Raw genomic sequence first — 26,646 nt, forward strand, 5'->3', positions numbered from 1 at the left:
GTGCAGAAACCTTAGCCCGAGCTCCTGCCAGTTCACTTTTTGTTCCAAAAGTGCAGCTGGAGCTTTTCAGGAGGTTCTCAGTCAAGACCAAGGCAGCTTCTGTCTGCAGCAAGCAGCCGCCCTCCTCTCTGGAAGAGATGGATGCGAGAGGCCGTGCAGAAGACGGGTGGAGCGTGGATGGATATCACCAGCAGTTTGACTCGCTGAATTGAATTGTTGATGAAAAATGTAGATGTTGAAAGGGAGTGACACAATGTGGTGCAGTTCACTGTGTTAGAGGGTGCAGACAAAGAGACATGCTTATTGGCCAAAGAATTAGGGCTGGGCAATGTGGCATATAGATAATATTGTGATATTTTTATATAATTTTTTATATATTGTTTTATTTTCTATCACGAAGCGCAACATACTTAAATAAATGCTCAATTTAACCCATTGATATATACAGTCACGGCAGTATGATTCTAGTAGCCCCTGCAAAACATCTGCATCAAAACATTTAATAGTGGTTTCTATTGGAACAATTTTAAACTTGCATGCAAAAAGGAGGAAATTACAACCAAGTTAAAATTTGACTAAACAGTATTTATTCAAACCAGGTGATTGCACACATAGGCTTTTAACAGAGGGATTATTAGAATAAATGACGGAGTGATGTGGGCCGACATAATGCGGCCAAGTTCTATCAGGCTCAAGCTCAACAAAGATCCTTAATGAAAACAGCTTGAAGGAACAAAAGTGTATTGAACAAGAAAGAAAGCCTGAGAAAGACATTTCAAAACAACAAGAATTAAAGTGCACTTTCTGTGCATGATGTTTGTGACAACTGGTCATTAATGTGTGAACCACAGAGGCAGAGGTCCAGAGTCATTTGCTTCTGGCCTGGTTGCGTCGGTGTTTTATGTGGTGTGAGCGGAGATGTGGACATTCTTCGTTTTGTAGTGGGTGAAATTTCAAATGGTTGAGGAAATTTGTAGTATTGTTCCCTTTTCAGTGGTTTTGCTGCATATTTTGCAGATAACCATTGTTTGCTGAACATCTTCCTTGTGATACCTGAACCACTGCCAGACAATGGCTGCAGTGCTGTTTCGTTTTTTGGAACCAATTCATCCGCCTCCATCTTCTATCGCAGTTTACAAACTCAACAGCACGTATTAACTCGTTTAGGCCCTTTGCTTCTTTTGCTCTACCCAGACTCTTTCCCTGTTCCCTGCCAGGTGCACAAACACACCTATATACATTACAGACACTCATACCGGCAACTTAAAAATATGTTTGTGATATAGTCATTTCTATGTAGAACAAGCCGCAATACATTGAGTACAGTCACCCACCCCGACAAGGAATGTTCAGCCACCACAAAGTCATCCTTGACACCCTCACTCACAAAATCTGCACATCACTGATCTCCTTTGGGAAGTTGTGGAGCGCAAAGTTTATACTTGTCTGCGTCATCTCTCTCTCTTTTGCAGAATGTTGTGTCCCACATACAGCATGGGACTTGTATGAGAGGAAGGGAAAGGGCCTTTATGTAGTTGTTTGATGCTTAATGACCAAAATATAATGCTAGTCCGCTGCGTCAGGGATGTGGTTGGTACAATTGGTTTTTTTTGTGTAATTATGAGTCACACAGTGGCCATTTTGAGCCCTGAAGTTTAAAAACTACCTCGGGCAAGGACAGCCACTGTTTTGCACCACCAGTTTTGCTGATTCATCGCTGAAACAGACACAACTGCATCTGGGAAATCATAGAGATAGGCTCAGATGTTAATACATTTGTTTAATTGTACTCTGCATGCTTTAATACAGTATATTTGGACATTATTGCTGCCAGAGTCTGTTCTAGAGAGGTCACTAAGAAAGTGATTGATTGTTCAAATGTCTACAGGTATGATTACTTGTATTACTCTTCTCTGTCAGGAACAAATGAATAGCGGAAATAGTGTGAGATTAAAGTGCCACAAAGACTTGTACGGTCTGGGTGGATGGATGGGGCAAAATAAGCATGTGTGTGACTTTGACACTGGACACTTTTGTTCATGTCTTATTTCCATCCGATATTCTCCGTATGACCACGATCTTACCCTAAACTTATCCTATAGCTTTTGTGCCCGATGCCGATTTTGTTGTTTCGTTTATCAGACATGTTGGACTCTGTCTATTCTTCTATGATATTGTATATAGTATTTCAGCCTGGCTGTGCAAAATGACACAGAGGTTGAGTGTGCATGAGTCAGCCGGTGCACAGATAGAGGGATCATCACTGAGCCTTTTGAAATCAGCCCTGAGGCTCTTTGGCTGTATCTCTTGTATGAATTATGATAACACACAGCACTCCCTGGGTTTTTACCCTCATAACTTCACTGAAATAAGGAGGAGGACTTAAGTGCTAAAACAGTATAAAATTACTTTGGTTTTCCACTTGTGTTGAGTCTTATCATCTCACCGCCGAGTGATGTCATGTGTAATTCTGAAGCTTCCATAAAGCTTTAAACTGAAAGACCTTTTTTTTTTTTTTTTATAGTGGTCTGGTGTATAGTTTTATGTAGATTGGTGTATAATGAGTTTTAAAGGTTGATCTGCCCTAAATTGTCACTTGTGATTTTTACAGTTTTCATAAGTAGTTTAACAGTCTGCAGATAAAACAGTTCCCTAAGTCAGCACAGTCAGCCTTCATTTTGTGTGTGGATGGTGAAACTTAATCTCTCAGTAGTGACTTTTATGAATCAATTAAAACACAATGAATAGAGGGTGGATAAGAGGATTAAGATCTCGTAAGAGATGCGGTCGATGGTTTTGGTTGACTGCTGCATCATGAAGTCCTTAATAAGCCGCTGCTCTGTACCTTAACCTCTGTCTGTTTTCTACTACTGTGAGAGGAGGAGATGAAGAGGGAACACTTGTTTTGCTCACACACACTCTTTCCATATCTTGAAGTGCCACAGTTTGATATACTGTACTTCAGACGTTTTTGGGCCTCGAGTCAGACAGTGGGACACATCCATCCATTTTTACTGCAGCACCAAATGTCTGGAGAGATCAGGTCAATCTCTGCCAAGACCTCCAAGTCTGTTCCAGAGCACAGCTCACACTGCCAGATATCAGCGATGAAGAGGGGAGGATAGAGAGGATACACACATCATGTTTGGACTGCACACATACACACATACATGTACACGCTGGACGGACAGACACTACTAACGTACACACACATGGGAGACATATTTAGTCGAGGCAGGCCAGATGTTTTATGTCAGTGTGTATGTGTCGGAGTGCTCCGCTCACTCTGATGGAGGAGTGTTAATCTCTGGAGCTCCGAGCTCGGCGCATCGCCACGGCTGCTATGACCGGCACTGCTCTGATAAATGACACCACGCTGACCACAGGGGGTCGGGCCTGTATGTGATTTAGACCTGAAGAGCCGTAAAAGTCCCCGTGCACCATAAGTCTTTGATGGACCTGGTGTGACTTGTCCCTTGTGAGTCACTGTATGATAATCAATAGCAAAACTTTTATCTTCACCTTCAGTCTAAATATAACCACTCATCTCTGAATCGCTTTTATATAATTATTGAAATAACAAAGACATGTTGATATGATGATTAACATGCTGATTACTGTATGTCATTAAAAAGCCAAACCGTATAATTACACATAAATCATAATCAAATGAATCATTTTATTCAGTCTAGTGCAGTGATGCTGTCAACATCTAAACATCCCTTTAGTCCCTCTCAGGCGTCTTTTTCAGATCTTCACTTACTACTATTCATTGATTGATCGACCAAAATGATGCATAAATAAATAGACAGATATTTTTACAACTTTTATCAAGCAAAAACTGCGGTAACATTCTCTGGTTAAAGCTTCTCAAATGAGGAGATTTGCTGTTTTTCTTTGTTTTAATTGCTGTTAGGTGATATTTCTAAATGGTTGATTTATATTGGGCTGATACTTTGGACTAACACTTACTCGCTTAATCAATCATGAAAAATAATCATTTACAGCCTTAGTTTTTTTTTTTTTTGAGGCATTGCTACAGAACACACTGGTGTTACTAAAGTGTCTACTGGGGAGCTTAGTTTTCTCTTTTCCTCGATCTGCAGTTTCTCACAGTGTGGGTGTGAGGGAGTGCAGGGAAGGCGGTTGTTGCAAAACTTTGTGAATGCCAGCCGGGAGGAGTTTGAAGGGGAGCCTGTGTTGCTTTGTAATGCGGTGCTGAGATAAGGGCCACATCCACCACGTCAGCCCCTGCTGGAGCCCTGTAGGGTCAGCCGACCCCTGTCGACCCGACAGTGTGATCACACAGTCTGTTTTATTGGCCGACAGCAGCAACATGATTGATGGCTCGGCATTGTTTGCTTCTCGTTTGGCCTGTTGTTTCTCTCTGCTGTAGAGGCGGTGATGGTTCTACGTTTTGATCTGTGCTTCCTCTGATCCTGTAATCTGCTTCCACTCCCCTGCATGGGAGGCTCTCCTCTGTATGTGTGTGCGCTTTCATCCTTGTGTGCGTGTATTCACACACTCAGCTCTGTCTGTGGGCATGTTGTGTTCAAGTACTTTTCAGAGATAAGACCCTCATTCTGGTGTGATGGCAGAAGGGTAGAGGATGCAGGGAGTGAAAACACCGTGAATACAAGCATCAATTCTTCCTCCCCCTGTTTCACTCTTTTTCACTTTTTTCTTCTCCTCTCTTATCTTTAATCTTTTTTCATTTTTCCCAGCAGTTTTCTCATTTTTTTTCTCGCAGTGATCCTGCAGAAGAGGCAGTAAATTGCAGTGCGCTTGCAAACTGTGGGAGAGTTTGTGGGTCTCTGGGCTGAGAGCGACGGAGAATGAATGTCACATGAACACCGGAGCACTCCATCACCTAGCAGCATCTCTGCCTTGGCAAACTGAGACAAGGAGAGAAAGAGCTGGACATAAAATAACATTGAAGGATGAATAGTGCATCACTGAGAGATTTCCTAGATTGAATTATCCAGCGGCCTCCACTGGTGTGTTACAGCCAAAAAGCGAGCAAAAACCCAAATCCCCACATCTGCTCTACAACTCGGAGCACTCATTCTACAGTTAATAAATCTGCCTTTGAAACTTAAAATACCCTCAAGCAAAACTGTTTATTTTAATGTTTCAGCTCATTTCTTTCCGCAAAAACTAATTTTTAGATTATCCATCGTTCGTTGATGTACTTATTTCATGGTGGAATCGGAGGGAGTATTATTTGAATTACGAATGATACGAAAGCTTGTTAATGGTTGTTCGAAAAAACAGTATTTATTTTATTTTATTGACCCATGGTGCATGAGTGCAGGACAATTCAAACTATTTTGTTCTTACCTGAGCTTTTAAACCAACAAAATAGCAGCAAAAAAAATGGTTGTTAATGTTATTTCTGAGATTTATAGACGTAATTCACACACACACAGAACCCCAGCAACACTTGCAGCATATAAACTCTTAGATTTCATTGTTTTCATAGTATACCATAGTTTTTGGGAAAAGACCTCCTCTGTCATATATCATTCTTACACATCTGCATGTGAACGCCCCATTGGCTGGTGTATACGCTTTTATATTTATTACGTTCTTTCTTCCATGCTCATCCAGCGTAAATGTTCTTTGTAATGGGTTGTACAGTATGATGACTCAGATGAAGGCCACAGTGTGAAATGTGTTGCTGGAGGTTTGACCTCGTCAGACTATTTACCTTCACCATGCAAGTAGCTGAAGCTGTTCCACAAAGTCCTACTGAAAATAAGAACCTTCACACACAGGTGTGACAGCCTTTTTCTTTTCTTTTCTTTTCTTTTCTTGTCTTTTCTTTTCTCTTTTCTTTTCTTGTCTTGTCTTTTCTTTTCTCCTCTTTCCTTTTCTCTCCTTTTCTTTTCTTTTTTTTTTCTCCTGTGCCCAAACACTCCAGGATCTTGTACTAGACACTGACTTGTAGAGAAACAGCCGCTCCCCCCCGTGTCTGTATTTTTGTTTTGCTCAGCTCTGGATGCCCCTCTTTAGCTTATCATCCCTTTGTCGAGCGCACAGAGCATGCATACTTATCTCCAATGGTGCAAAACACAAACAAACTGAAGCCCCTCGTGTGCATGAGGGCCCGCTTTATTTCCATCTGTCAGAGGAAGCAGACATGAGACAGAACCACTTGCTGGAGTAACACTGCCCAGACCTGAGGGGTCGTCACTGGGTTCGAGTGTGTGGGTGTGGGGGCTGGCGTTATCCAGACAGAGCAGAGATAGAACATGTAGATACAAAAAGACGGTGCACAAAGGGCCTTCATGAGTAATAATCTTCCATCTGTACTGATAGAACAAAGAGCAGGAATACAACATCAAGATAATACACAGCAGCTTAAGTGGCATGCACACACAATCAACTTTTTTTTGTTTTGTTTGCCAGACCATGCCTGTCATGATTATTCTTATCTACAGGGTGCTGAAAGCCTCTGAAGGGTATTTTGTTTACTTCCGAGGAAGTTTCCAAAACATGCTGCATGTAAGTGTTTGTCATCAGGATTGAGATGCTAAAGATAGACTTTGGCTAATGAGCCTTTGAAATTCCTCCATGCGTTTTTTAGTGTCATCCACTGCCTGCGCTGTGTGTCTGTGTGTCAGTGTGAGTTTTCTCCTTGAACACTGCACATGCACAGACACACTCACCACGCATTAATATCTGAGGATATACTCCGTTTATTTTTGGTGTGCCCAAAGGATCTCGCCATGTTACCCATGCTAATCCTGCTGTTGTAAGACCAGGGCTCAGAGCGCTTTACCATCTCTGTGTATTTGTCTTGCTGTGGGCTATTTCGGTAATTCAAACACTTTACACATTGTAATGTCACGATGAAGACTTCCTCCACTTCATCTGGATTAAAGAAAACCTCCTGTTTTTTCAGACAGCGTAAAGGTCAGACGCTGTATGGATCCGCTGAGGTGTTCTGAGGTCACTGCAGATCCATCTCTGTGTTTCTTTTGTCTGACGTCTGTTTTGATGGATGTAAGTTTAGCCCGAGTAAAACCTGCGGTGCTGTGTGAGTGATCAGGAGAATGAAGTCCAGATTGCTGCACAGTCTGTCACATGTTTCATTTATGTCTTCCTCACGAAAGGTTTCTGATACTGTGTAAACTAAAGGCATGACAGGGGAAAAACCATGATTAAAATCTCCCTCGCTTGTGATTTGTGTTTTGTGTTTTTGTAACCTCAGTGAGCTGAGGTGCAGCATACCTGCATTATTGCAGGAGTTAAAGCCTTACCTCCTGAAGGCCAGCCATCAATCAGCACAGCGCCGGTTGGCGTTGTGCTGGATTAGCGCAGGTTTGACCCCCACCAGGTGTGTGCGACCTGTGTCGGCGTCTCACGTCTCGCCTGAGGTGTTGTGTTCTCCGATGTCTCCCTGCAACCCTACTTGACTACAGGTTCGCTGTTCCACATACTATCACCCTGAACCCAAAAAGCCCAATAAGCTTTGATCCCACCCTGCGGCCCCTGGAAGTAAGTGGGGTTTAATCCCCAGAAAGCCTTAGAAAGACACAGAGGAATGCCTGGCACACAGTTCACCATTCACCCAGGGATTAGACTGAGAGGAGCTCGGCTTCACACAGTCATTTACTCCACTCACTCTATGTGACTATATATACGTGTGGGTTTGTGATGTGTGCGTGCATATGTACATGTATGCAAATTCAGCACGCATGCATGCATACAGGGGGACAAAATAATCTCAAAATTTATAGAGGACTTTGTTTAAACTGCCAGAAAGCCAGGTCATATTAGGCTGAATGCTAATTAGCAGCATTTGCCAGTAATGAAAGAGGTTTGGCAACCAGCTCTTTGATACTTTAGTCCTATGCAAGTTTTCAGAGCAGCAGGAGCTCCACAGAGGCCAAATGATATGTGCCAAGGCTGACTGCACTGATCCACAAAATAAATTTAAAAAATGGTGGGTGTGAAGTGAAACCCGCCTCCAAATCATAAATAAAAAACAAAAAAAAAACAAACAATATATATCATGTTAATAAGATCACTGTCACCCATCTGTATCACAACAAATGTTTGCAATATCACACATACAATAATCACATTGATGTTCAGCAGCATCAGACAAAACCTTCAGTTACTCATTTGTTAGTTTATAACTCAGAATCATTCATTTGGACGGAAGACTTTTGTAAAATATAAACATGATATGTTCATACCATCATGACATGAGTCCACTGAAAGCAGGTAAAGTATAATGTTATTGAATCATAACACAGCCCTGTTGCAAAAGATGACAAAAGAAGCCGAAGACTTAAAAGGAGGAATGATGACATAATGGAAATATTAAGCTAGTTTGCACTATGTCTGAAGTTTCTCACTGTTTCACCAGTGATGAAATACCTCTCTGAATGAAATGATGCAGTTTATAAACATCTGTAACCCAGAAATCAACCGCAACAGATCACCATCTGGTTTGATCACACCGACACTCCTCTGAACAGATTTTTTTGATACTCTATTGATCCTCGAAGGAGAAAGCTGAGAGCTGAAAACGCAAACCTGCCGGCTTTAGTTCAAGTTTCAGTTTCTGCAGCAGCAGGATTACGTTTGTCTACAAGAAATACTGAGTGCAGAGGCCCCGTCTGTCAGCACACTGACAGGAGGGATGCAGTAGTATCAAGTAGATGACTGTGTTATTCAAACTCATGTCACAGATGCACAGTACCGTCAGCCTCCGTCCTGTGTGTGTGTGTGTGTGTGTGTGTGTGTTTTAACAGGTGCACACTTGCACAGAAATGTATAAATGTATAATGATGTAGAGAGTGATGCTCAGATTTGGCATGAAGTCGATGGTGAAGACAATGAGGCAGCAGTGTGCAGCAGACTCATCAATCTTGCACTGGACCTGGAGTGTGGAGGGAGTGATGTTGATCCTGGCACTGTGCCACAGCTTTGAGAGCTTACCCATATATGACTGTTTGTATGTAATACAGCATGAGTAGGTAGATTTCATCTGATCTAATGGAAGGGATGTGCGTCTGATGTCAGTTTACGTTATGATTTCTTCTACTGTCTTACCTGGGAGTTTTCTTAGTAACTGCTCCATCATGTGGTTTTCTGAGGTTTTTGCTGTCGGTCTGAGCTCAAAGCAAAGTTTTTATTTGTGGAGAGAATATGAGCCGTCTAAATCAGGGGCTTTGAGAGCCTGCTGTTGGGTCAGGTCTGCGTCTACAGTAATACACTGTCTGTGACTCAGCCAGGTTTACAACAAAGGACTTCTTCAAACATGCAGCATGTTGGACGCACAGACACAGCCGGCTGCACTTTTATCAGCCAGCCTTCCATGTCTGCTTTCCTTTCATGCATGAACGTTATCTGCTGTCAGGCAACCTGCAGATATGGTAGAGTGTCTCTGTAGTGATACATTGTGAGAACCTATGAGCCCTAAAGGGTTTGCGATGCTTAAGACAAAAGAAAAAAGTTTGTAAGCTTTGCATCCTGTTTGTTCATTGTCTGACCACATCTAAAGGCTGAAGTGTTTGTGTCTGTTTCAGATGGCGGGGGTGAAAAGTCAGTGTGAAGACGCAATAATTGTTCAAATGGTTATGACATTGCACATTTTTGGAAAGTCTTGAGTTGAAGGCTTTCGTGATGTTGTTCTCATCTGTATACACAAAAAGATGATGGAAGATATTTGTGTGAAGAATGAAAGAAAAGAGAAAGAATTTCAAATCCTGTTCAGACTCCCTGTGTGTATCCATGCAGACGAACAAAAGCTTTGAATGCACTTCAAAGTCACTTTTATTGGGATCTTTTTGGCGCCATTGTTTACATCCATGTTTGCTAGCGGGCAGTCCTTTTCTTTACACTTCATTTGAGACGTACTGAGGCCTTAGATTTTGGTAGTTTTTATAGCACTGAAGGATAATATGGTTACCTAAAGACTGAGCATATCTTATTTTTTCACTTTTGAGTTTTTAAAACTGTCTCCAAATCCCATCATTGCACCAACATGTCAGATAAACATAATTCCTTCATTTCAACAACAGTTAAAAAAAAGACAATAAACAGGTCATTCTTGAAATTGTGACAGTCAAAGAGAGGAGTATTTACTCGACAGTTTATCTTTCTACAGACTGTTTATATTGGCAGTCAAGCATATTTACAGCGATGAGGGGAATATCTGACGAGAGGAGGTTGCAAATAAAATTTCTTCTCGCAGGACTCCTCTGCCTCAGTCCCATTTAAAAGTATGTAGTGAAACAGCAGTCTTCAGCTATTTCAGTATGTTACATCTAACATTTTTCCCCCTGACAACCCTCTAAACAGGGCCGAATACCTCCACAGTAAAATGATCCGAGCTTATGAAGGCAAAATGGAGATTAGGGTGTTATATGAGATGTCCCAAAGGAAACCAACAAATCAAATGATTTGTTATGGTGGAGGAACTGGACAATGCTCTGCGAGAGGAGCTGAATCATGAGGAAAATGGAAACAATAGTGAAGAAAGATTTGGCCTACTTCTTACCACACGTCTGCTGTTCTCAGTTCATTTATAGCCCTGCAGAGTGAGGCAGGTTTATGGTTTGCTATTGAAGCGGAATATCTTCCTAAGGGGAGCTGGAATGGCTGCAGTCTGGCAATCATAGCTTGGCTCTGGATGGATGAGTGCAGTCACTATCGCACAGTCATTGTGTTCAACTGGAGCTTTTTTGTTTGGTTGTCATGGATCCCGCTGCACGGTTGTCAGAAGGGACTCGATTGTTTTTATTGTTTACATGGGTGGTTAAGGAAAAATATAGGTTATTGAAACCTTTTTTTCTTAGCAAGGCGTAGTCTCATGTGTACTCACACACAAATCACGCCACAGGAGGGAAATCACACTTGGCTGGTGTGGCAACAGGCCGCTGAGCCCTAATAAGTGAGCGTTCAGACCAACCTTGGACAAATAAACCATGTGTTGGACTGGACGTGTCCTTCAAACACTGAGGGCAAAGGATTTACTCACCCAGGGATCGAGTGTGTACGGCAGAGGACATGGGGCAGGATGTTTAGCTGAGGGTTTGCGGATTGGCCTGCGCGCTCTGCTTGGCTGCAGCTGTGGGCAGAGAGCTGGAGCGCTCGTCAACCTCTGTATGGTAATGAGCAGGGTCAGAGTAAAGGGTCTGTTGGCCAAGAATTCAGCAGCATGTTTTTGCAGAGAGCAGCAGTGTGTACACTCCTCTCAACTGCTGTTCCTATTGCAGTTGGTTAGTTCAACATCTTTTTATTGTTTAGTCTTTACAACCTATTGTTTGGATATTTCTGGTGCTGCAAAACTTTATTTTTGTAACTTTTATCACAGCGTGGGTCTTATTCAGTGTTGGGCAGTAATGCAGAACTTGGGTGCAAATTACTTTTTTAGCAGCAAGTAAAGGATTACAATTTGAAATTCAGCAATTACATAACATGTACTAATCTCAGTAATGCTGCATTGCTTTGATGTGTGAGAGGTCGGCTTGTTTGCTGACTTAACAGGAGTTGGATAGAGGGGGTGCATTCAGGGGAGAAACTGGTATGGAACAGCTTGGTGCAAGGGCTTGAGGTGGGGGAATGCAGCCAGCCTCCACCAAAAGAAGAGGAATATGCCCTCAAAAATGATCTTCTTTACATGTGTGGTCTTCTCAGCTGATAGTTAGCTATTGGAAAACCGACATCTAGCATTACCATAGTGTCTGGTTTTGGTTAAATAAAGGGGATGTGGTGTGTGTAGGATTTGTGCTTATTTTAAGGCACTTTTTGTGAGCTGGACTGAGTAACAAGTAATGTAACTACTTTTTTTTTTGCAATTGGATAATTATAATGTAATAACCTTTTCAGTGAGTAAAAAGTTAGAACATTTTTAAAGTTGCTTACCCAACACTTATTAATGTACTTTTGGTCATCATTTCTGTAGGTAATATGATTCTATGCAGTAAGTTAAAAGCTGAGACGTCTGAACACGACTACATTGCAAAAATAAAAGTCTGATGATGATTATGCAAACCTGTTTGGACGAGAAAAGGAAAAGGGAATGGTGAAATTATGTCCCAAACAGCCCATGGTAAATATTAATCACATTTACAGACTGACTCTTGGCTCAGTCGTGACCTAGTAGTTTTTACTTCCAACTAAATTTGTTTAGTTGGTCTAAGAGAAGCTTGTTAACCCGTCGACACCCATATTGTCTATTTGTTGCCCCATTGGTTTTCATTGCAACAATGCCGTCCTGTTCTCAGATCTCGGCGGCCACTTTGATGAGCGCCGTGATGTCACAGTTGATAGAATGATCGCCAAATGTACTAAAATAAGACCGTAATTGTAGTAAAGTGGAATTAATTGTCCCTTAAGGGAAAACCAGCTGTACATAATATTGATGGGCTTTGCCTGTTTTAGTCACAAAGGCATATAAAGTGCAAACTCTTAAACAGCTCAGTGCATGATATTTAAAACTTGTGCGGTCAACAGCAATAACTTACAGTTAATATGTTATTGTACATGTATGTGTGTATGTGGAGGGTTTAATTATAGCCCCTGTTGTTTTTAGAGCTATTGTTTGTTAGCCACTTGCGGCAGCGTCTTGGCTGAAAGGAGTGGGGTTCAATTACTGCGGTGTAGGGGGAATGTTTTATAAGCAGAGGTCAAAGACAAGACGGACCCCTCCCTGCCACACTAAAGCAGCAACAGAGTGTGTGGTTTCATCTAGTCAGTCCTGGTCTGCAGCTTCGCAGTCCTGTTTTTCCCTGTTTCCTTGGTGACCGCAGGAGAGTCGGTTTGAGAGATAGTTGCACATCACAGGATAACATGCCAACCAAGTTCACTGAAAGGGAGAGTGTTGCCAAGGAAAAGTTTACAAAGCAGCTTTTATTCAGGTCAGGCAGGGTCATTAGGGAGGACCCGGGTCTCATCAGGCCTCCGTGTTACTGTGTCTCTCTTAATAAAAGTGAAAGTTGTGAGTGGGATCGTCAACCTCTGCCGCACGCTTTTATTAGACATCTGCTGCTTTCAAGTGGAGGAAATGTTTAAAGACTGCCGAGTGGATTTGTAGTGCAGTCTGTCACGACCACATACTATCTCATGTCAGCACGCTGCAATTTGTGCCCACCACTAATTTTAGCCACTTTACACAGACCACAGCATTGTTTGATTTCATGGCACAGAGACAGTTGTTTCCACTTCTCCATATTTTTAAGTTTTACTGTTTTTGAAGTAATGATAGTGGGACAGCAGCAAATTGGAGTTTTTCCATCTTTAAATTCACTTAAAATTCTTTGGTTTTTATTCTCTCAAGTTTGTGTAAACACAACATTTTCTTTCTCTTTTGTGGCTCTCTCTTTGAACACAAACGGCCTCTCTCGCTGTTGTGGAGATTCAGGTAGCGTGTTGCCCACTTAGACGGCCACTGCGCTCCTAGACCTAAAAACAAGCAGTTAACAAAGAGTGGAGGCAGGTCTGCTCTGCTCAGTAATTAGAGGTGAAGGTGTTGAGTGACTGGGAAACAAAGCTCAATTTTCCTGTCATTAGTATCTACGAGTGCCTCGCAGGTATTCTCAGGCAGTCTGGACTCAGCCTCTTTGGGGTAGACAGTTCTGGGTCTCTCGTGATGAAACCTTGTGGAAAATAAAGTAAGCAGGAAGCCTGACGGAAGGGAGGTTATGGAAGGTGAGTGCTGCATCCTGTGCAGAGAGGTCTACCCCAAAGCTGTCTGTGCCCAGTGAGGCCAGTCTCCCGTCCCAGAATGCCAATGGGAGCACATGTCTTTAGGCCAGACAAACACCTCTGTCAGCAGACCGCAGTCACCCCACCAGTCAGACCATTCAGCTTGGCGCTGCTCTGTAATTACACACCACCGCCTGCTGGGCAAGGGGGCGGGAGGGGCGGCCAGACTGAGATACAGACCCTGTCACTGCCATCAGCATCACTACAGGCATGTGCTAGAAAATCAGAGAGTGAGAGAGAGATAGGAAGAGTGAGTGAGAGGGAAGGTGAGGTAAAGACAGCCCTGTCTGGGACAGAGGCGGGAGGAGAGGCGGGAGCCCCTCCTCCTTCCTGTGAAAGATTAGAGACTGTGTGCGTGAGCACATCTGGATGGGCTGGAAGAGCTGAAAGGACTGATGTGAGAATCGACAGAGTTAGAGCCAAACTGAAGAATATTAGTGAAGCAACACTCCCGGTCACACACAACTGGCCTCTTCAGCATTTATCTGTGTGTGTTATTGCACCAAAATTATATCGACACGCATTTAAAAACCCTTGGTTAACTGCTGAAGTAACCCGAAATACAGCAATGTCCTTCTCAAATCGAAGTCTGGTTTATATTGTCTTCTAGTAGAAGTCAAAGTAGACTTGCACAGCTTTATAGATTAGCACAGCTATCGCAGCTGTACAACTGGACTTAATAAGTTTGCACATCTGCACAGCACACTCTTACTGTACAGTTTTGTAATTATTGTAAGTATTTTTTCTGTATATGTCAATCAGAACAGACAGCAAACTAAGAATATCGCTATGCATTGTAACGTATCCTCTGTGCATGTGATAGTAAAGCTTTGAATCTTGAATTCCGCTAGTACATCAAAGTTAGTTGGACAAGTGTGTTGTGTGTATGTTATTTATGCCAAAGACAAATCTAATAATGTAATGTAAATTTTAAAAATTAGTTAAACATATTAAAAGTGGAATCACTGACTTTAAAACTACTAGTACATAAATCAGCTCCTCAGGTGCAGTAACCAGACTAAATATAATGAATTATTTTCATTCTTGGTAGTGACTGATGGAGGTCTTGCTCTGTGGAGTGTGTGGTTAGGGTGGTGTGGCAAGTGTGCGCTGTGCTCTACACTGCCTTTGCTTAAGTGTCTGTGCTGATTGATGAGGTGAGATGTGTGTGCATGAAGTGAGAACCTCTCTGACCCTTCGTGCTCTCACCTCAGGGTCCTGGAGGCTATAGCATGGTTTCATTTGCAGCAGGTCTTTGCAACACCTCGCCGAGACTTGTAAAGCAGAGCAGATGTAGACCGGCTGCCTCAGTACACTTGTTTCCAACTTAAGCACTGTGAAGGTGAGGATTCAGTCTCACTCTTCCTCCGGGACCAATTATCTGACCAATTCTAATAGCAAGGCCGCACTTCCTTCTCACCTGTAATTACATCTGAACCTGTCCAGTGTGTGGCCTGCCCCGCTCTCAGGCTGAGAGGTGGGGAGGCAAAGTGGCAGTTCCAAAGGAAGGAAATGATGAAGTGTGTCCCACCCTTTAAGTCCGTCACCTAATAAAAAGAAACCTGCGACCCTGGGAAAGCACAGTAAACACCGGGGTTCAGATGCAGTAAGTGCACCGAGTGCTGATGACCAGATCCATCAGCTCTATGGGAGGTGGAAGCTGCTGATGAGCCTGCTTTAATACTCTTTAATACTGGCTCAATCTATTGATTTGAGTCGACAGCGACGAGGGTTTCCTCTGGTCCAGCAACCTGTGTAGGAGAGAGGGATGCACCGATCCATCTTTTTTCTCTCCTGATGCCAGTGAAAATACCTCAGCTAAAATTATCTGCTGGTATCTAGTACTGATAGCAGCGCTTTATTTTTCCCCAGAATTAAAATTTATACACTTCACTATAAGGAACAATGATGCAGCCTGCCATGACAGACTGAATGTAACTGATTGCAAGTACTGAATAGTAGGGTCTGCAAAAATAACTGGGTTTAACACAGTTCCTTTTTGGAAACAGAGTATTAGACAGGGAAAAGAGAGAGAGAAGGTGAGAGGGGGAAGAGCAGAATGAAACAACACCAGGTTCACATCACCTCAGTCTATCTCTTTTGAGGAGTACACTCTTCTGTCTGAGTAGACACTGTGTGTGTGTGTGTGTGTGTGTGTGTGTGTGTGTGTGTGTGTGTGTTTATCTGAGGGCGGCAGCAGCAGTCTTCAGTTTGTCCGAGACAGAGACAAACGCCTCCCCTGGTTGGCTGTCAGCACCTGGTCACTAATGATGCTGCGGCGCTGAGCTCAGCTAATTAACCAGACAGAGATGGATCAGGACCTTGCTCTCTGCTGTGTGTGCTCGCTGCAGTGTGTGTGTGTGTGTGTGTGTTTGTGTTGTCATGTTTGCGTTCACAGCTGTTGCCAGGCCCTGTACTGTATTTCCCCACAAAAAAACTTTCAGATACCACTGTTAAACTCAAGAAAAACAGTCCAGATAAGCCTTTAGAGGCTGTCCAACACATATTCTGCCTCAGCCCTGTCTTCATATATTCATCCACCCTCTGCTGCAGACCATATGACAGGACAACACAAGCCTCGCTCCTACAGTCATAAAGCTCCGTAAGGCCGGCCTGTCTGCAAGCTGCCGAATCTCTCTGCAGAAGCGGAGAGCAAATAAACCCCAGTAGGTGGTGAGCTTCAAGGATCAGGCAGTCAGTGCAGCTGAGTGTGAGATGTGTGTTTAAGGGGTCTGGCTGGCAGGGCTAACTGGGCTCTTAGCATGAGGGCTCTAGTTTATTTTCACTGGGAGAGTATCACTGAAGGAATGACCTTGGCCCATTAATAATGCCATCAATGTCTCACACACACACACACACACACACACACACACACACACACGCACACACACACACACACACACACACACACACACACACACACACACACACACACACCAACCAAAACCGTACACAAGAGCACATGCACACACACCTTATTTTGAGGAGTGAGAGGTGCAGCTGCAGTTTAGGTCATTGTGCCCTTGGCTCTCACTCTGGTGGTACCAGCAGAGCTCCAAGTGTTTTTTCTTTAAGGCCAATAGTAATAGGACCTTTGGAATAAAGCTGTCACAATAAGAACGTACTAATTTAATGATAGTAGCAGCCAGGTTCTTAATGTTTTAGTGGAACCCAAATTCAGTCCCAGGGTTTCCCTCTTCTGCACAGTTCACAATTGGTATAAATGGCGTCTCACTTTTGTTTCAAAGTTTTGGAAGTTATTATCCAGTAAAAAGCCACTTCAATCCCGTGTGTTTTGTTTCTGGCAGAAATTGCAACTTCCCTATCAGTAAAATCTAATGTGAGTGGGAAAGTGAAATATGATGACAAGTGATAACTCTGTGCACATTTATCACCATATGTGAACTGTGGTTTGTCTCAGCTGAATCTGGACACTGTTTGGCTACAGATTCATTGTCTGAACAGACAGCCGGCCTCGTATTGATGCATTACACAATGAAATTTAATTTAAACAAACTTATATCCATTACATTATAGTTCAGTTCCACTGACAAGACAATATTTTCTTTTCATTTGATGGGCTAGTGGCCAGTTTACTCACTTTCGGTGAGTCATGTGAAGCAGAGGAAGGTGAGAAAGTCCTGTATGGGTTCCATGTGAGGCGCACCCGGGTAACTGTGTGGGTTGGCAGACGTATTGCCCAGATTTCGGGAAAACACTTTCATTGTTGTGTCTAACCATCGCCATGTATAGAGTCTATGCTGTAAAAACTCTCATAGACTTTTTGATGGCTTCACAGCTCCATAATAAACTTCCATTTAGATAAATTTGGTCTGAAGAAGACGTTCTGCAAAATCTGATTTGCTTTTTAGAGTCTTCTCACCACTACCACAGTCCTAACACCTTTTCCTGCTGCTACAAAATACATTTATACACAGCGTACAGTACATATCATCATGTGCTCGAGCAGAAACAGTCCTTTAAGCAATCCTTCATAACTGACTCAATATACACACTCATTATGGAATAGGAAAAGATAACCTTCTCGCTGTGACCTTCACCACTCATATCTTCCTCCTTTTCCTATTAGATTATTGCACCAGAAGGGGCAAAGATTATTCAAAGTGTTTGTAAACAAATGACTAAGCTGTGTGTGTGTGTGTGTGTGTGTGTGTGTGTGTGTGTGTGTGGTGTGTGTGTGTGTGTGTGTGTGTGTGTTGTGTGTGTGTGTGTGTGTGTGTGTGTGTGTGTGTGTGTGTGTGAGAGAGAGAGTGAGAGAAAAGCAGAACAAGAGACAGAGCTGATGTCAGGATGGCCTCTGGCCCGCTGAACTCTCTGCAGGGGAATTTCTCTAATGAAGAGCTCTGACTCAGTCTCTGATTAGGGCCCAGTGCAACATGGGGGCAAAAGGTCAAATACATTCACACATTTCTTTGACCCCCCAAAGGGGCAATTAGCCCACTGAGAACAAAGAGTGGACACAATGAACCGTGTCCATCAGGGGGCATTCATTAGCTGTGATGATGTTATTGTTGGCTAAGAGAGCACCAGATCACACTCGAGGCATCCAAGTCATCGTCTGTCATCAGGTCTTACTTTAACGCAGCCTTGATGCGCACACACACCACAGGCCTTGTAGATAACACACACTGTCACAGGAGGAAGCAAAAGAAAAGATGAGGATTTTAAATGTGTTGTTACAAGACAAGAGAGGGAGAGGGAGTGTGTCAGAGTTGTGTGTTGGGAGACAGTTGTCCTTGTTCCAGAACTGGCTTAATGCTTCATACAATAGCCCGAGTGTGGGTGAGGGGGATCTTGGCGCTTAAATGTTCTTTTCTCTTAGAGGGAGAAGAGGTGCCGTTGGGAGGGGAGGGGCTATATTTCCTATCCAGAGCCCCTTTTGTAATTGAATGCAGCCATCTCCATGAGCCGAACTCCAGAGAACACATCCCCAGCATGTTTGTGTACACACACACACACACACACACACACACACACACACACACACACACACACACACACACACACACACACACACACACACACACATATACACCTCTCTATTTGTCTCCGCAGTCTTCCCCATGTGGACTGAAGTGTGGTATAGGCGAGTAAGGAGTAAGAGTAAGTGTGTGTGTGTGTGTGTTCTCCTTGTCTCTGTGCATGGTTTATATTGTTATCGAAACGTGGAAGAGTTTTCTACGATCTAGTGCACATGCCATAACATTTCAGTCTCAGGTTTTACATGGTTTAAATCCATCTACACTTGTAATCCTCTGAGAAATACCCAGAACCTAAAACAGTGAAATCATGAGCACAGAGGTTGAGGAGGGGGAATTATTGGAGCGGTCTCAATTTACCCTAAACCATGTGTTCTGTGTACTTTTCATACTCCTCCTTTGCCCTCTCTCTCCCTCCTCTTTGGGTAATCACTCAACCCGTTATGCTTTCCTGTCTTAAGTTCCCAAACGTTTATTTTCCTTCATGACAATAAGCTCTCCATTTTCCTTCTCCGGGTCTGCAGTGAGTAGAGACACATCATGACATGTGATGTTACAAGAAGTGAGGCTTACCGTTCTCCTGCTCCAGCTCCAGTGCTGCAGGTGCTATTTCATGGCTTGTTTTAGCTCAGCGCTTGGCGTTGACTGTGGCTTCTGGCCACCGAATGGAAAGACGTGCGTCCTGGTGGCTAATGAGGTGCTGAACCCGGCCTCATGTTTGTATCAGGAGCACCTGGGCCAACCAGAGACAGACCGGGCCAGACAAAGGAGTCAGTCTAGCATTTCCACCAAGGTCTGCCCATTCAAAGCATCCACAATCCAGGGACACAAACTCCCACACTTCATAAAGTGAAGGCAAGACATAATGTGAGCCGAGACTGCCCATTCTCTCTGCACAAGGAAACTATTGTTTGTCTTTACACGCCCTCTCTCCCAGGCCTTGTGATTTTATTCTCTATAAAGAAATGAGGATAAAGGAAAGCAGCTTGGCAAAGATGCAACGTGCACAATGTTTGTCTCTTGGAAATGTAAGAGAAGCAAAAGCTGGAACTGCTGATTTCCATGTCTGTCTTTCTGGCAAAATACTAGCTCACCTGGAGGACAGCCACACACTGACGGAAACAGCATGGACGTTATTTCTGGTGAAACATGTTCAAACCAGCCCCAGCACAGACTGTCTTACTTCCATATCACTGGGGTGATGACATTACAGTTAACTCAACATGACACACTCTCGCCTGCAGCTTATTAATGAGTATTTAGAGGTTGGATCAGTATTTTTCTTCTCTCTTTTTGTTGAGATTTGGTTGTTTTTCTGATGTTGTCTGTCCAGACCTCTGACTGTCGTCCACAGTCATTGTAACTGTCACCTAATTCCAAGTATACTTGGGATTATTAATGTATTTGCATCGCCTCAGTTCTTCCATCAATAAACATGCTGTTTTTCACATGATGTGATTAATCAATCCTTTTTGAAATTAATTTGTCAGAAAATAGTGAAAGTGTATGATTTCAGAAGACTTCAAATGTCTGACTTTTGTCGGACCAACAGTTCAAAACTCACAGATATTATAGTTTCAATGATGTATAACAGAAAAAAGCAGGAAATCCTCCCATTTGAGAAAGTGAAACCAGAGAATCTTGGATTTATGCTTAAAGAATGATTTGATTGCTACACTAATCCTTTCAGCTCTAATGTCAGTAGCATACTGCAAAAAATATTTTAACTGATCCCCATTAATGTGGTGGACAAATAGTTTTTGGCCCTTCAAATAACTGAACAGTTCTGGGTGGGGATTCCCATCTTATATATGAATGGAGATAGACTTCCAAATCTAAAGATTGTGTCTTCCCGGTCAAGAAATATGTGTAAGTTTAAATCCAAGCCACAGAAATCACACATTTTCTGTCTTTTTATCTTCTGTTACAGAATCAGGGAACCAGCTTGTGGCTCAGGAGGCAATAAGGAAACCATCTACGCTACGGCGGCCGCCTGCTCGCACAGGAGAGTCGATCTCTAGTAAGAACATGTTACGACTTTAAATATACAACACAACACAATGGCAGAAGTATACTACATGTTTAAGTGTCTGATTCCTGAAGGTAAAGAAAGCAATTTCCTGTTTTTATTTTAGACTGTCTCAACTGTAGTCGAATCACAGCTTTGAGCGACAGGCTGACCTCACTGGAGGCGAAGGTAAGAGCCGATGTCTGATGTCACTCATTCAGCCACAGCCAGGTCTCCATTAAACAAGCATATTATTCTTAATTGCCCACACTTGTTTTATGTCTTCCTCTACAAGGTCCAATTACTCACTGCCCCGGCCTCCATATCGCATCGCCACCTTCAGGGTAAAGGAGCAACTGCACCAGACGCCTCATTACTGATGGGGGCTGTGCCCGCTCAGGGAGCTCCTGGTGAGCAGGGACCTACAGGTAGGTACACCACGCTGCCTTCAATGAATAAGTCTTAAGTAAAAAAAAAAAAAATACTGCATATTTTTCCATGAAGGGGAGTTCAGGGTTTTGTGTTTTGGTAATTGAGTCGGAAATCACTCCTTGCAGCTTTTCTCCATGAGCAGCAACTCTTTATCTGCCCTCTACCTACTCACCTCTACTCATATCCTTTTTCCTCCTCTGCACACACACTAATTTCCTTTAGCAAAAGTAAGAGCTCAGTTGTCTCTGCCGCTCACTTTTCAGGGCTCTGTGGCTGTGTGGAAAGCAAACACTTCAGAGCATGAAAGTCCTCTCCTTCCCTGGCGTCAAGCCCGGCGCTGGCTGCAGCTAAAAACACAGAGTTCATCAACCCTGCTTCACTGTCAGAAGAGTTTTAAAAAAGTGTACCGTCATATCAAAATATTGCCACTGTGTGAAGGAATTTTCTGTGATTATATAATCTTTCACTCTCTGAACAATTACTCTGATGGCATAAGTTTTCATTTGTAGAATATTGAGACGGTCCCAGTGAAAGTGGGTGCAGTCTATGAGAGTGTCTGAAATCGCAGCCTTGTTCACTCATTCACTACTCCCCATTTAACAGACACTCAGTTTACTCTGTAGTGAGCAGTAAGTTGAGACTTCGGACACTGACCTTCATAACTGACACGTATAAAGACGCATTGAATTTGTGGGATTGTTAGCAGAAAGCAGTGTGCACACCATGGGCGCTCTACTGTGAATCTTTTTTGGACACAATGTAGTGAATGAGAATCACACTCATAATTTGAAAACACATAAAACATATGAAATGGCTAATCAAGGCTATTCCACCAATTTCACACTGCAATCCTCAAACTGTAAAAGGATCAAAGCCAAATACATCATCTTTTTTATTCCTCACATTCTTTTTCCTTTTCAGTGCCTACATTACTCAAAATGCAACATGACCGTCGACAGTTCAGTTGGAGATTTGGATATGTTATGCTAGTAGCAGTTAATGTAGCCCTCAGCCACTCGATGAGGAGCATACAAAGCTCATTTCTGTCTAACTCTACGACATCCCCAGATATCTTTTCTTTTCAAACCTCGGCCCCGACCAATGCTGACTCAAGTTTCTTGTCACTTATGCCGCAGTACTCTCCAAGAACTACAAACAATTTTCAATTTGAAAAATTGGTGGACTTTCCCTTTAACTATGAGAACCTTCCTAACATCACTGCAGCTAGAGCTCTGTGTTGAACCCATCACTAAGGTCTAATTAAGGCGTGCTACAAGTGAAATCATTCAACCAGATGTCATTTTCTGAAATCTGTTGGCTGAGTCAAAGTTAATTATTAATTAACAGAACAGAAATTTTAATCAGCCCTGATAAACATGGTAATGACAAATGTTTTTGCTCTATTACTTGGACAGAATTCAGAGTTACACCTCATCCCTCAGTGGGTTTTACACTACCTCTTCTCCATGTGGTTTGAGCCCAGATTTTGTTCACAGAGCTACATCTCTCAATGAAGCCATCTCTCTGTTTTCATTACAGGTCCTCAGGGTGAAAAGGGGAGAGATGGGCTTCCTGGCAGAGATGGTAAATTGTAATCATAGTTGCCTTTCACTCAGTGTAAAACCATTTAAGATGTAAACCAGTTAAGGCTTCATGATTACTCATGACTGTTTCCTCCTCTTAGGGAAGCCAGGGTCTCGGGGGCTGCCAGGTCCCAGTGGGCCTCGGGGAGAGGCCGGGACAAGGGGCCCATCTGGAGCCCCTGGATCGAAGGGATCCTCAGGACCAGCAGGTAAGAAGAAAGTACAAGTACACACAGCTGACTGTTAGCAGGGAGCAGAGTGGAAGAAATTAACTTATTAGAATATGTTGACACAGTTTGTCAATAAGGATTTTGTTGTGTGCATGTGTGTCATTGAGAGTGATGACGAGTATTGCAGGGCAGTCGTATACTTGTCTATCCACTTAACTTATTGCCTGTTGAACAAGACATTTAAATGCAATACTACTGACCAAAGACTTGTGGAAACATCAGTGGAAAAATCAAAAGCCTGACTTGTGAAGTCCTGCTCTAGAGTGTTTGTCTTCCTCTGAAGGGTCTGTCGGTCAATCCACAGACCCTCCAGCGGTAAATGTGGGAGCGCCTGAGGCCGGCTGGTAACTTAATAGAATTCGGGCATTTTGTTGTTTGGCTTTTAAAATCATATGTTTCTAAAAGTGGTGTTTGAGTGGGCAGCAAAAGCATTTGTTTTCAGACTGCATTTAAATTCCCCAACATTTGCTGCTGATCATGGTCATCAGCCAGAACAGAAACAGAGGCATACATCTGTTCTATGTATCCAGAGTTCACCGCTTATGTACAAATAATAAATGACCTGATGGAAAAAAGTAAATCCATGGGCAGCTGTGACTTGAATGATAATAAAGTAAATGGCGGTATAAGTTTGTCACGACATCTGCTCTTGCTATAGACTGTTATTCCTATACTCTGGATCATGAAGGGAGTGCCTCTCCTCTCAGGCGAACATATGACCCCTGCTCTGTGCCTGCTGCTGGGTAAAGATGAGATTTAGAGCAAAAGTTAAACTAGAAACCCACTTTCCGAGAAGCGCCATGTGACTTCAATCTGAGATGAACATGAGCTATACGTACACAAATCCCAGGTCCTTATGATTTCCATATGCTTGTGGTGTTATTGTTTTTTCTATCTCCATTACTTCATGAGTACCCAAAGCCAGTGCTGTGTCTTGCATCCAAAGCCATGTTTTCCTCATTGCGCTGATTTTTTCATTTTAAAGAGAAAGATAAACACAGGATTGGAATGTGTCCAATATCAGGCACAATGTAGACAAATATGTTTTTGAGCCAGGGGTTATGGGAAAGATTTGGGGGGGGGGGGATTAACTTGTGATGTTGGGAGAAGTGACACAGTACATTAATATGAGTCCTGATAAGTTACAGGAGAGTTGTATTACAAACTGTGACTCATATTTTGACGGAGCATCCCACAGCTTCTCTAGGGAACCATTATTCTGCAGAAAAGAAAGAAAACTGTTTTCCCAAATATGTCACATAGAGTCTAATGGGCCACTTTGACTGGCCATTTGAGCCACTGTGTCGCAGATTGCAGCTTACGGTCTCTCCAAAGCAGCCAAAACACAGCTGGTCGCAGAGCGGTGTTTACCAAGGCTAAGTGAAAACAGCCCACAGAGGTGTCAAATCAGAGCTGTAACAACATTACCTTGCAAAGCTGTAATTAGCAGACTGTCATTGTCAGTTGCATCTGTACATAAACAGAGAGGTGGTGAGTGTGGGTGTGTGAGGGCAAGAGGTGGTGTTTTGGGGGGGCAGCATTACCTCAGGAGAGTCCAAACAATGAGGTCAGGTGAAGTTGTGGTGGTGCTTTTTTTTTTCCACCCTCAAAAAAAAATCACATCTACAAAAGCTAGAGGTGTGTATGCAGGGAGCATTTCATATATATGAACCAGTGCCAGTAACATTTTGCAGAGTTTAATGGGGTTTATTTGAGTTTTCCTGTGTCCCTGAGTAAGTTCCCAGCACCAGCCTATTAAAGACCCTCCTCCTGTTAATTACAGACAAAAGCTGGCCAGTTGACACACTGCTGATTTTACTCCACATGTGCACGTTCACAGGCACACTCCTGCCAGACACGATTATGATTTATCGTCCAACACTTTATCTAATCTATTTCCTCTCTGGTCTTTGTCATAGTTTATCCTCCTATCACCACATGACCCACAGCCATTTATCACCACCAGGCTGCCACTGTGCTTTTCCTCTCCAGAAGACACTTTAGGATCACATTTTGCTAAGACATGATTCTGAAGTTGATACATCATGTCTATCACCACAGTGATGTTTCTGTCATCCCTCCTCTCAGGCCCCCGTGGTCCACCAGGACTCCCAGGAGAGAGGGGTCTACCAGGCCTGCCTGGGCCTCCAGGGCCTCCAGCACCAGCCAGTGCCCACATCCCAGAACCAGACCACAGTAAGACCCTGGACAACTAACAGACTTCATACAGTCGCCATGGCACCCGTTCCACCCCACATAGTTAAAAGTACTGTTTGCATTTGTCTTAAAAGAGTACTATTCCATACATTCTTCTTCCTGATCCAAACCTGGCTTCTACATTACACACAATGCAACCCAACTGACTTTAGTGAGTGATTTGGGTGTGCTATTCGAGTACCGGCTAATGTAGCCTCAAGCCGCCAACCTCAAGCAGAGATGAGGAGCGGGCTACAGAGGTCTGGTAAGTTCACTTCTTTCTAACTCGACACTCCCCAGCTTTTTTTCATTTTCAAACATTTAGTCTTTAGACCCAAGCAACACTGACTTCAGTGAATATTTACAATGTTTTCATATATACTTTAGTATTCCCTAAGACCTATAAGCAGTCTTTGATATGTAAAATCAGTGCACTTCCCTTTTACTTGCTATGTTTACTTTCCTTGTCATTTTCTTCCCTCTGTGGCTTTGTAAAAATTGGATGACCTCTATTGCGCAGCTTATGAATTCTCACACTTTGTCTTTATGGATCTGGACCTGTCCCAGAGGTCAAAAATCCAGATGGAGAGTACATCCATGTCAGAAAACCACTTCACCACCTCCTCCGTGCATGTAGAGGTTTCTTTCTGGGCCAAACCAGACAATGCTGAACCCATGCTCCAAACAAAATCAGCTTACCACAAACCCTGCATGAGTAGATGTACACAAATTCAATCAAAGCCTTTGTTCTCAGGCAGGGTAACGTAGGTTTACACACTTCTAGCTTGACGCTTCAAACTGCTGATATTCATGCGTTTTTAGCAGCCCCTCCGACATGTTCTCTCCTGCTGCGTGAGAGCTCTCGCTAGTTTTAGGACTAATGCTAAACAAAAGAAACAAAGAGAATGAAAAACAGACAGGATGACGGTAATCCTTTAACTGCTACTTGCTCCATATTGTCTACCCGCCAAGTAGAACAGAATCAAAGAGTATTAAATGGAGGCAGAGACGGTCTGAGATTGACGCAGACTTCACATGCTGGGATGAGAACCTGTCCACCACTGATGTCACTCAACAACTTCCAGATGTAGGCCGCTCAGACAGCTGAAGCGGAGTGTGAGAGACGAATGGGGGCCTGCACTGGCTCATTCAAGGTCAACGGATCGGTGGCTTTTATATGTGGATTCAGTGGTAAAACAAAGTATGCAGCACACAGGTTTGTAAGCTTTGGGTTCCTGTGTGGAGAAAGCTGTGGCTACGTTGAGGATGGCATGATGATTTCCGAGACTGTGAGCCATTTCTTTCACATCAAAGTAACAGTGGGGAGCGTAAGCGGTGGGGGTGGAGGTGGAGGGGTTCTGTGCTGAGCTTCCTTTGGAAAACACTGGATTATTTGGCTTTTACGTCTGCATCAGGAGGTTGGAATTCCCTTCTGCAGAACAGGAGAGGGTCCCTGAACCGGCAGCAGC

General features: G+C 43.2%; 1 protein-coding gene across 3 annotated transcripts in view; it reads left to right on the forward strand.

Annotated features, from left to right (window-relative positions):
* The window catches only part of emid1 (EMI domain containing 1), a 52,549-nt gene that overhangs the window by 18,825 nt on the left and 7,078 nt on the right, over positions 1–26,646 (forward strand). For all 3 annotated transcript variants that reach the window (XM_056377121.1, XM_056377120.1, XM_056377122.1), the window contains exons 4-9: positions 20,659–20,748; positions 20,864–20,925; positions 21,032–21,164; positions 22,708–22,752; positions 22,853–22,960; positions 25,070–25,177. In XM_056377121.1, coding sequence (XP_056233096.1) covers positions 20,659–20,748; positions 20,864–20,925; positions 21,032–21,164; positions 22,708–22,752; positions 22,853–22,960; positions 25,070–25,177 — 546 coding nt within the window. The remainder of the gene's footprint in view (positions 1–20,658; positions 20,749–20,863; positions 20,926–21,031; positions 21,165–22,707; positions 22,753–22,852; positions 22,961–25,069; positions 25,178–26,646) is intronic.

The sequence above is a fragment of the Seriola aureovittata genome, chromosome 5 (genome assembly GCF_021018895.1).
Source record: "Seriola aureovittata isolate HTS-2021-v1 ecotype China chromosome 5, ASM2101889v1, whole genome shotgun sequence".
Lineage (NCBI taxonomy): Eukaryota > Metazoa > Chordata > Actinopteri > Carangiformes > Carangidae > Seriola > Seriola aureovittata.